General features: G+C 33.5%; 1 protein-coding gene across 1 annotated transcript in view; it reads left to right on the top strand.

The window, feature by feature from the left end:
* Positions 1-9,545, top strand: part of LOC108690782 (synaptogenesis protein syg-2-like) — a 68,687-nt gene extending 59,142 nt beyond the window's left edge. The window contains 3 exon segments of the mRNA XM_018198254.1: positions 1,017-1,241; positions 4,086-4,252; positions 8,853-9,545. Coding sequence (XP_018053743.1) covers positions 1,017-1,241; positions 4,086-4,252; positions 8,853-9,242 — 782 coding nt within the window. The 3' untranslated portion in view covers positions 9,243-9,545.
* Positions 9,546-12,549: the final 3,004 nt, after the last annotated feature.

Raw genomic sequence — 12,549 nt, 5'->3', positions numbered from 1 at the left:
CTCGCAGTCCGTCCGGAAAATTGTCTCGCCAGCACTTCCCTCGGAGCTGGTTTATATTGTTTCGCGTGAATGAAATATTTTCGTAGCAGAAAAGCGTCGTATGCAAATACACGAAGCACATTCGCATTAATTGTTAAACATCCTGTTACCACACTTACCGTATCGTCGCAACTTCATTTCGATTCTATTATAGCGCACGGATGGATTTTTTAAATATTACACTGTAAAAAGCATTTTATACTTGTGTGTGTTAAAACCAGTCCTTGTTAAAATTGTTGTATTGAATTTTTAACATACCAGAATGTTAACATATAGTGGCTGCCAAAAGTTTCCAGCCAACATATTATTTTACATTTTTTCCAATCTGTTTTTTAATTTCTATTATAAGTTAATAACATTTTTGTTATAATCAATTTAACAGCACAATGTTTTAAATACTATATAGAATATATTAATTATATTAAGCAGCTTGTATATTAAATCTTTATTTATAAATATTCTTTAAGATTATCAATCTAAGCAATAGATAAAGTATATTATTCATAATTAAAAACTTTTCGAAATCACTGTAATTATATTATTTGAATATTTTGTATTAAATTTATATTTAACGTCTTTCTGTGCTAAAATAACATAATAAGTAGTTTTTAAATGTAAATTTTAAAATGAATAAATAAAATCGTAGATGTTAATTTGACATAAATATTAATTCCATTAATATTTTATATATCTATTAAAAAAATATGCTTCCCCCATAATGTTTCCAAATCATTTGAAATTTTTTACATAATTTTTATCTTTTTTATTTCTAACATATTCATCTTATGTTAAATTAACATACAAAGTTAAGTGGATTATTTGGATTCATAAAATGTGTTTTTAATACAAATTTTTTCCAATTACGTACTTTTCTCTTTTTTTTTTTTCAATATAATCACAATTTTCCAATGTCCGCACGAGCGGGAAAACTTTACACCGACATGCTTGCACGAGAGCAGTGCGCGTTTTGTTCACAGGTACTCCGGTACCCTTCGAGTTCACCCCGTTACTCGGAAGTCTGATCGGCGTGGTCGCCGCACTTCTACTCATCACCGTCGCCATTCTAGCAGCGTTGAAAATGAGGAGCGAGAGGCGGGCTCAAAGACCAGGGGATTTACCTTTAAAGAAGGCTACCGCACCGAGTTCGGAGGACCTTTACGACGCGGACGATAGAAATCCGGACGTTGTGCCGACCAACAAAGGTATGTTCCCTGAGAATGCGTCTTTGTATGAGAATGGTGAATGGGTTAATAAAAGGGTAAACATCAAACACTTTGTGTATACGAAAAATTACACGATGCTGAGCAAACGTATCACGCCTGTCAGTTTTATTATCAAATAATTTAATAATATTTTACGTCGTTTGATTTTATCAAACGATTATGCATTTTACATATGAAATGTGTAAATGCGTAAATAAAAAATTCGAAAGTATCCTATGCATGGAGCGCACGGTTACGAGAATTCGGACAATGCACGAAATTATTTGGCAGCGTAAATCGCGTACAGTAACGCAATGTCTCGCTGTACACAGCGACGAATAAACGTGTAACATATTGTTGCGCGATACGTCGATCGACTCATACTCGCGTTTGCCCTGAAAATTTTAAACGTATGCATCCGGCACTCTCTATGACTAAAGACAAAATATGGCATGATGCAAGTGCACTCGTATTGCTTTTTGAATGGCATCATGTGTAAACTTCCATGTATTTACTACATACAATTGCCAAAGTTTCCGGACAAACATAATTTTACGGTAATTTTTATGTATGTTTAATCTTTAATGTGTTTTTCAGTTTATATTAGTTGATAGAATTCTATTATAATCAAGATTTTAAATATTAGACAAGTAAGAGTTAAAGCTTTTAACAATCGAAGCTTATAATGGATCATAGATGCTGAAATAATTTTCATGTGAATTTATATTGAATGCAGTATAGTCATTTTAATTATGCTTAAATATTAGAATATTAAATACTTGAATAGATCTTTATTTATAAAGAATTTTTATTTTTTAAGGATCTTTATTTATAAAAAATCTAAGCGATACAATAAAATTATATTAGTCGAAGCCACTACAAGTCGAGAAAAATGTAATATAGTAATACCGTCGAAAGAGATCGTATTGTTAATGTAACAAAATACTACAAGCAATTCCAAATTGCACGTGAATAATATTCCTATTTCTTTTTATCCTTTTTCTTGAAACTTAGATAATATTAAACGCTTAATGACTCCCATCATATGAACGAGATTGGTGTCTGATTATTCCATTTTTCTGTGCATATGCTTCAATGAACTTACTTAAGAAACACACCAAGCTTTCAATCTGGATCGTAATTAAAAAGAATTATTCACGTCGAAACGAATTTCCTACCTGTTTAATCCCTTTGTTTCTTTTATTATCTATTCTTGTTTTAATAAAATAATTCTGTATATGCAATGCTTCTAACTTGTTTAAATTTCATAAACTATAAATTTTTAAATAGAATTTTTAAGTGGATTTTTTTTATTTTTAAATAAATTTTTTTAATAAATGATATATTTTGAATAAATGATACATTCAGTTGAAGTAATATTAAATCAGAAGTTCAGTTTTACTTAAATTAAATTTATACGAAGGAAAAAAATAAAAACGAAAAAGGAAACGGCAGGATTAACGTTGCTGTTACGAAGATTTGTCATTTCGACTCGACATGGAAATTTTATCAGCTACGTTGCCCGTCGTTAGCTTTCAAACGTAATATCTGATTGACAGCGATCGAGAACACTTGACCAAGTGTACTCGAGACCGGAAATTCATCGGACTCTATTGCGAATGCGCTACGATTCGTTAACAGCATCGCGCAACGCTATGCTGTGCGTCATTACATCGTTCGCAGTAATAGCACCGCTGGAACAGCGCCGGAGAATGCGCGATTATGGTTGAATATACAACTGATAACCATAGAACTTAACCCCGGACTTGTTAATAAATTACTCAGCCGATTACAAGAGAGACTTGTTCATCGTGTTCGCTTATGCGAATCTGATATTCAACGTTCGGATAGTTGCCATCGCCCCGATAAGCTTTGTTAAATCTGCGATATGATTACAGTAAATAAATTCTTTGCCATTTTTTTAATGTGAAATAATTAATCTTTTATAGACATACATTTTTCTTTATTGTTTTTGAAACAATCAACAAAATCGAGTTTTTTCATTAAAAAAAAAAAAAAAAGGAAACAAATTATTTCCCTTATAATTATGAGTTATTTTATATTTATAACTGAGTACGAATTATATTCGGGACACTAATTTGTCGTCTGAACGGGATATGTAATGTTAACTTAATGAAGAAAATTACTCTGGACACGATATTACTTAGTTAATTATTTAATCACGATCAAAACGATATCTGGTTATGTACAAATTACTATTTAATTAACATATCGCATTAGCATACCGCTCCTCGATGAATTAAGCCAGGTATATCGATACATTAGTAATGCCTTGTAGTTATTAGGTTATTACGATAAAGTTCAGTGCACCATCGCAAATGTGAATTAATGATTTAACTAGTTTAATAGCATAACGAACACATTATATCACGGTTTTCTTTTCGATAAATGATACAGCAAACTCTATGAATAATTCGCGCAGCCGTGGTGCTTTGCAACATTTAATTAATTTTTAATAAAATATATTATATCGATAAAGTATTTTAGAATTAGAAATAAAATTAATTTACGATGCGCAAAAGAAAAATAGTTCATGTCTTATTTATGTGTGTCTTAAGTAAATGTATATATGTATATTAAATATTCGAGAATTCATTAGGTATATTTATTTTACAGCAATAATATATTATATCAAGAATACATTTTCAATTTTTCATAAAGGTCTCGTACAATTTTTATGTTATTTGAAAAGTTCACGCTTACTTACAAGTTCTAATCGATATGTCAAGATTCCTTTGAAAAGCAGACGTGAACTTTTCAACAAGAGCTGATATTTTGCCGCGAAGCAAAGTGGAAATTTCTCATATATACTTGAAATGAAAGATTCAGATTATCAGCTGACCGGCTCGACTTCCGGCACACCATTGGCAACGCAAAACACACCGGATGGCCTTCCACCATCGTCCCTTCCGACCCAGCAGACGAATAATCATCTACAAGGACTTCCTGCCTATTCGCATAACGATTATAATAATTATCCCACCTTGCCGGTAAGTATCACATTGAAAGTTCTTTTTTTAGTATAATTCATTAATTTCCTCCGTACATCAGCAAAAAGACTAATTTCTAACAATATAATGATAATAGATGTTTAGTCAAAATTCGGAAAATTACCGTTCGACAAAAAAATCACTTTTTTCTCTTCGAAGTACTATGGTATAGCCTCAATTTTTTGTGTTGAATATGATGTCATCAGAATGTGTGTAGTATATTAGATTTTTAATAAATTGAAGTGGTTCTAGGCCACTATTCATTTCGTTCCATTTCGGAGAGAATTTAGTAAAACAATGTTATAGGCCAACTATAAAAATGCATATATAAATATTTTGTAATCGATCATGTCGAATATAATTAAAAATAGCGGATACAATATAGCAGCGATGAAAATAAAAGGTTCATTGTAATCTTATAAAAATGTATATGTGTGTGGGAGTTTTTATAAATTACATTGATGTCAGATACGAGGTTTAAATTTCAAAATTTTAAATGACAGATGCAGTATGACGGACGCAAAAATGAAAATTTCATCAAAATCTCATAAAAATGCATATATCAAATTTTTACGGTCATTGACGTCAAATATGATTAAATTTCAAATTGACAAATCCAATATGGCTAACACGAAAATAAAGAATGTCATTGAAATTTTATAAAAATGCACATGCTAAGGTTTTTCAAATCATTGATTCATATCTTTCCTCTGCGCATGTATACATCGGTATAGATAAATAAAAAAATAAGTAAAAAATCATACAGTAAATGTTCAAAATCGGAACATAAGACATCTTGTGATATATTAATATACTCTGTTCAAAATGTTGTCTACAAATGAGAATAAGAACTATAGTGAAATGCGTGTCACCCGTATAATGACAGGCAATCAGTGTTATAGTATAGTACGCATTAGATAATATATTTCGATAAGATAGATACTGTGGAAATTGAATAGTGTATTATAATCATACGCGAAACACTTTAGTGAATAGCTACCAAATGCAAAAGCCAATTCTCTAACAAACTCTGACAATCCCCTCTAGAATCTATGTTAAATTATACTTTGTTGTCTCGCTTGTAACTGTATGTCGCACAGTTGCTATAGCCATTACGTGTAAATGGATGTTCTGATTTCATGAGAGGGAAATGAATGTAATACGGCCTGCTTGCAACAAAGAGAGGCTTTAAACAATTAAAGTCGATAGTTTAAATCACGAGAATTTTGTTAGTCAAGCAAGCGACGTTCTAATAAAGTTAATAGGTTGGTCCAATGGGATGGGAAACTAAGAAAATGGAGTGTAAAGAAATGGAAGAAGAGAAGCAGTTCGCCGAATCGTATCGTTGTCTTACCGTTGTCGCGTCGTTCTCCTTTCCCGTCGAGCTTCACGAAAAGCTTCGGCCAACGTTTTCAAGAAAGTCCTCCAGCGGTGTAGTTTGAAATAACAGTATCCATCCGGAGAGGATGGCACTACGTAAAGTTTCAACCGGAAAGCAACGATTCCAGCTGCAGCAGTTCGAAACTAGAAAATTGCACTGTCCACGTCTCTCGATTTTAGAAAACATTCTGAGGTCGGAGAAATTCTAACGTCATGATACAGATAACGATCTCTTTCCGAATGAAATTATTTTGCATATCACGATTATTAACCAATAAGTTATAAAAAAAAGATTTATGCAAAGAAAGGATTTTTTGTTAAAGCAAAAATTTAACCAAATATAGAATCTGAAAATAATTTGGTTGGATCATTAAAAGAATTATGTATACAGCACTTAAATATTGATGACAGTGCTGCAGGAAGCACTTTACGCTTCCACCAGCAATAGGAGTCTTTAAAAGCATCATCAATTTTGATAGAAAAAATTAAATTTGTAAAGAATAAGTAAACTGTAATCTGATTTCTAATCTGATGATAAAAACTCGTTAAAACTTTGACAAGTATAGAATTTTTTCAGATTTTTATATAATCCGGAACAATAAAAAATTTGCTCTAGGGACCGATCTTGAAAATTATACCATAAAAGTAAGCGAATTTACTAGAATACTAATAATTTCATTGGTTAACATCTATAAATAAATTTGCTCATTTTTGTAATTTTCATCTTATTTGAACTGTTTGAAGCTCGATCTCCTGATCTTTTTCGAAGATCTCTTTTCGAAGATTGCTAACGGAAAAGCTAAAATTCATATTACCAGCGAAGGATTAACATTTTAGTTAATTAAACATCCTAATTATTTTGATAATAATAGAATTATTTTCAGATCTGTATTCAGCTAAATTTTTAGATACTTCAACAAAATTGTTTTTTTTTTCGCATTTGTAATTCGCGGCGACGATCAGAATCTCTCTTGTTACGTTCGCGCTTACTCCCTTTCAAATTTCCCCGATCTTCTCTTGAGTCCCTTTCGTCACGATTCGTTGAAACTTCATCCCCAATTTCACACCAAATTAATTGCTAATTACTGCGGGGATCTAAAGTTCTGTTAGTAAAACCTCGGTAGGAACAAAACTCCAGAGTGGAAAACTTTGATTATCGCTACTCGAATTTTCGTATTCCGTTTCTCCTCGGTTAATTGTTGCTTTTTCTTTAAATACCAATTGTTCAAATCCTCCCGTTGAATTTGAAGTGTTTCCAGAATCGATAGTACAAATGATTATCGGCGTTGAATTTCTCGTAACTTTAAGTGCTTGTAGAAAATTGTCGGAGTTTGCTAAATCTCAATGAAAAAAAATATATATGGATTTTCCTGCAGAAAATATATATGGATTTTCCTGATAAAAACTTGATAGTAGTAAAACGCGATATAAGAAACAATTTGTGTTTTGAAAATCTATGGAACTCGCAATTTCTTCTTGATTTTTTACATAATAAAATCCGATGAACTGATTCGCTCCCGTGAACAATTTCATCTGCTCTTCCATTATATTCCATCGCGAACGAACATTCTTGCTGTTTTGCATCCAATTTATAGGAAATGACGTCGGGTACTCGAGGGTTGCTGTCCTAAACAGTCGAAGGAACTCTCGCCGTCAAAAGTTTTCGTAATACGAGCCAACTAGTCCAGGCGGTCTCTTAGGAATATTCAAGAGTGAAAATTTCCAAAGTTAGACTTGTTCGTGTTATCTAAGTCTTGCGACTAGGAAAATGCGACGCGGAAACTCTCGCTCGATTTCTTAGGAATGTTTTAGCCCTATCACGAAAGTTAGGCGTCTCACGCGAATAGGGGATTATTTGAATGTCCGGTCGGGGTACGCGTTACAGTATAATGGTTGCATTCACTTTAGCGGATTACGCCTCGTACACATCTATAATAAACCAACGCTAATGTATTGAAATTGGTTTAATCTCTTGTTACCCACGTGTCATTAGACATCCGAGCGGACTTGTTGCATAATGCGCAGCAGATTCGATCGATGGAAACAATACGCGTACTTAATCCCTAATCGGATTCAAGGCTCATGTAGAACCCGACGATTAACGTATGTTTCAATAAACTTCATTCAGTTGGACTTAGCAGAAAAGTCCTGTTTGCTATGTCAAGTAGCATATTCATAACTAAAGTATACGTAATTGTGTTGCCGTCAACGTTTCAGTGTTCGTTGTCACTTAACTACATGATCATTGTTATAAAATAAGTCTCTCATATTAATTTATTATGTTAACCTTTCATTACTTGAATGAACTGTTCAGAATACGCCTACCTTACAAATTCGCTAAATGCTGTTTGTATACATTATTATATTCAGCGCAAATTGTTTCACAATTTGAAAAACATTTTTTGTATTTTTATTTAAATGATATATAGATTGAATATTATTAATTATTATTTAACCCTTTGAATAAAGGAGCTTTTTAACAAAAAAAAAACTTAAAAAGATTTTAATTTCTAAGAATTTCAGGGGTTGATAAATTCGATTTCTGGCTATAGAATTCTAAAATTGAACTCAGTTTTAGAATATTCTTGGTATCTCTAAATTTGAATGTAGTCCGAAAATCGGACTACATTCGATCGAATTTCAAAATGGTAATCTTCAATAAACGAGCACCTAATGTCACAGAGTTCGTAATTAGAAATTAAAAGTCAGTTTGGAGATCAGTACTAATTGTTTGCGTAATACCGATGAGCTTCAAATTAAATGAAACTGAAAACTGAAGCAGAACTTGATATAATAAAAAATTTCATAAAACTGAATTTTATGATAATTGAATTATCAGTTTTAGGGAATTTAATTTTTTTTTTAATTCTGTCTGGCATACTGGATCAACCATATCATTTTTCATTTTCCTTAGATACGAATAAAAACATTATCAAATTGTCTCGTATCTATAAGTCAAATTTCATGGAAATCAAGTAAACAGTTAACAAAATAAAAGAGTGTGATCCCAAATGAGATCAATCCACAGTTAGAGTTAATTATAAATCATCAAAAAAAAAATATATTAAGCTATAATGTTAGGATATCAAAAAATACACACTTCACACATGTAATGTAAGGTTAAAAGGGACTAGTAAAATTTTCTTTAAAGTAATAATTTCTTTTACTTGCGAGTCCGAATGTTTTTTTTTATGTAGCACGTCCGATCTTTTCCTTTCAGTTATCCGGGGAGGTGACATACGCCGAGCTGTGCCTAGCAAGACCCACCACTTTGTCGACCCTGACGACTGATGCCAAGCTGGCCAGCCTCGGCGGCGGAGTTGGCGGTCTGGGTGGTCTTCAGGGTTACGGCAGCGGTCTCGGGGTAATCGTGGGCGGCAAGCCGTACACGAAGGAAGCCACAGTCTATGCCTGCATCGACCACAACGCCAGGCCACCCAAACTGGACGTCCCTAACGTGCCGTCATGCGCGACTACCCCTATAACGACGGCGAACGTACTCCAGGATTCCACCGTCGCCACCGTCATGAGCAGCAAGCAGCACCACCCAGCGAGAGAGGTCGTCACCGTCCGTACGCCCCTGATCTCAACCCAGGAAAGCTGCGTATAGGGACGCGACTCTGACGCGCTCAACGTCAACGAGTACTACGTCTGATATGGCCGCCGACTCGTGGCGATCGTGTGCGTCTTCATGGTGCGCGACTACCTTTCGATTCCTGGACTCGCGGTGCTTTCCCCGGTAACGTTCACGAATTCTCGAGAAAAGGTATACCTAATATGAATTATGAATTTCGTCCGAACGCGAGATGTTCGCACGCTCACATCGCGAGCGACGTGACCGCTCGTTTTCAGACGTATGGACTTTCGCCCAACCGACGACCGCTATGTCTGCGGTGCTCGTATCTGAAAACAAACTTCTGATCGTGACTAACGACGCCGTACAACGAGGAAAATGACGGCTACGCTTCGGTAAGATATATTCATATCTCATATGAATATACCAAGGTAATATAACGAAAAAGCTAGACGTCTTTGTATGCAATCTATTACATACATACGGTTTGCAATCCTATTAAGGTAGATACAAACATTCAGGACTGACCAATCTCTTGAAGAATACATATCGAAAAATTCCAATATCGGATAACATACAACAACCAAATTTCTTCATTTAAAAAACATTCCGAATATACATATGGCAAAATGTTATGTGATATAAAAATCTGTGAAAGCATATCGAGTTTATCACTGCCCAATTTTCAAAGATTCCATTTATCTTTGGCACATCATGAAAGTATGCAGAAGAAACTGAATAAAACTAAATCCTGAACCAAAAGTTTTATTAAAACAATTCTAGATTTCAAGAAAAAACATACCCATTCCAGATTTATATTATAATTTATATCGTAACAAAAAAAAAAGCCAAAGGGAGATACATAATATTAACATATCGTTAATCGCACGAAATTTTTCGCAAGAGAACATCACTACGTGATGTGATCGTTTTGATTCTAAAAACATCAGCGTCGAATAAATCTATTGATATTTATCGAAGAATCCATTGACTGAATTGCCATTGTAGCGGAAAGCACCATGTCCAAAAATCTAGATTTCCGCGGATGTTCTTACCGCGAGAGGAAAAATCGATGTACCTATGTCTCGTAACGGCGAATGTAGATTTTCTATCCCAAGAGTATACTTTGTATTACAAAGTAGGTATGGGGGATAAAGAAGATCATCGCGTTGAGTGTATCTTCGTAGAATGGCGCGTCTTTATCGACGATATGCTCTCCGATCTCTTTCTCCCTTTTTCTCGAAGTGTCATATATCGTGTCGATTACGGCGCGCCAAATGCAACGGTAAATTTCGGAGAAACGGAGAGGATCTCCGCGACGCGAGAGAAAGATCGACTTATTTCCGTGAAAATCCGCCAAATATTTCCGCTGGCAAATGGTTCCGCGACGCGAAACAAGTGCGTTGTACAAAGTACAGCAGTTACGAAAATCCGACGTGAAGATTTTCTCAATGTCGGACGTGTTCTTGTCCTTTTTCCATTATTATCTGATTTCATTCTCAATTGAGAATTTCACGGATAATTCAACTTCGATTTCATCACAATGAAATGATGTCACAAATAAATGTCACAAATAAATATTCGTCCGAAAAAATTTTTCGGTGACTTAACTCTAATTGGTATTCGTCCCGAAATTTTCTTAACTGTGGCATTTGCAAAACCACAAAATTTAAAATTAATATATCTTTGTTTAAAATTTATATAATTGACAAATTTTTTTTTATTTTGAAAGTCAAAATCCGGAGGAATATTTATAAACAATTTTTCACAACGTAATTGAAAAAAATGTCAACTGCATCCGCAAATATCAATTAAAGTTAATCATCAGGGAAATAATTTAATAACAGTCACGTACTGCTGTTTGGTCAATCGATTAATTTTTTTTTAAATGTATGCATAAAATTAACTTTATTCATACGGTGCGTAATATTTAAAATTTAGTCATGTAACTTTATTAATGTTATATGACTTTATTAAATCTTGTCTCGGGATTTATTTTGAATTATTTAATACGCCGCATATACTACAGAAGATGACAAGGTAAGAGTAAATTTGTTAAACTAAATAGGAAAAATAAATAAGCAGGATATCGATCTTCTCTCTCGCAGATTGCACCCGTTCTTTATCCTTCCATCATTACAACTCTAGTCTATTTACGCGACTTTTCGTATCTAACCGCGCGACATGCAATTGGAGTAATAATCACGCGGAGATTTTAGCGAAAGTCGAATTTTCACGATAACGCGAAAGGATGATTTCTTCCAAGATGACCTGATATACATCCTCGTATGCGTAAAACACTGTAAATAGCGATTTTCCTCAAGAGGACGAGGGCACGAAATAAATTTAGACTATAATTATCGAAATTATCATGTGCGTTGATAAGAGAGCCTGCTGCGCTCTGAAAATATGTATATTAATTCTAACTAACAAACGTACCTTGTACATTGCGCATCGTTCAATAGCGACGAGCATCTATGCATTATCCATAATTACATTTCGTTCGGAGAACATTTGACGACGGAATCGGAGACAATAACGTTGTAGAATTTAATTGAAAACGGCTCGCTAAACGATAAATTGTATCGTGTTACAGTGAAGTATTCGAAGTAAACGAAAGATTTTATTTAAAACAGTCTTATTTGTAGAAAATAAACATTAATTAGCAATTTATTAATAATGACTACCCTTTGTCCCGATATAAACAAAAGAGCTCCGCGAAAATAACCATTTAGATATGATCAGAAGATAAATTTCTCGAATAAACTATACGAATACTTTTATGCAAATAATGCAATTTTTTATCTTCATTTATTAATATAATAGTATATCTTGTTAGATAATGACTCTAATTATACTTTTTTATTATTACTGTAATTATTACACATCTTTTTAGGTAACATAATTTTGAAAAATATACACTCTGTTTTATTTTTTATTAATAAATTGTTCATTAATGTCTACTTTCTGTAAATTGAAATGTAAATAAACATGATTAAACATTTTTTTGAGATATCTCCCCTGTTTTGTACTCACTGTATATTCTTCCAAATTAATAATTGAAGTTTATTGAATATTTCAGCTCTGAATGATTTATTTTTTAATCGATTATCAACAGTAAACTATATTATAATAAACGCGATATAGTTCATCGTTTCAGAGCCAATTTTTATTTTCGTTTATTATTCCCTTAATCATGTAGACTGACGAGACGTGCGACGAAATCTGCGGATAAATATGTCCTAGAACTGCCAAAACGCGCAAAACACAACTACCATGTCGCACTCATTTTCACTCAGTTCGCCGTCGAGATAATGAAGAACAATCGAAGAGTATTTTCCGC

Source organism: Atta colombica, unplaced genomic scaffold (assembly GCF_001594045.1).
Source record: "Atta colombica isolate Treedump-2 unplaced genomic scaffold, Acol1.0 scaffold351, whole genome shotgun sequence".
Lineage (NCBI taxonomy): Eukaryota > Metazoa > Arthropoda > Insecta > Hymenoptera > Formicidae > Atta > Atta colombica.
Note: the sequence above shows the minus strand (reverse complement) of the source record. Positions and strands in the feature narration are given on the sequence as shown.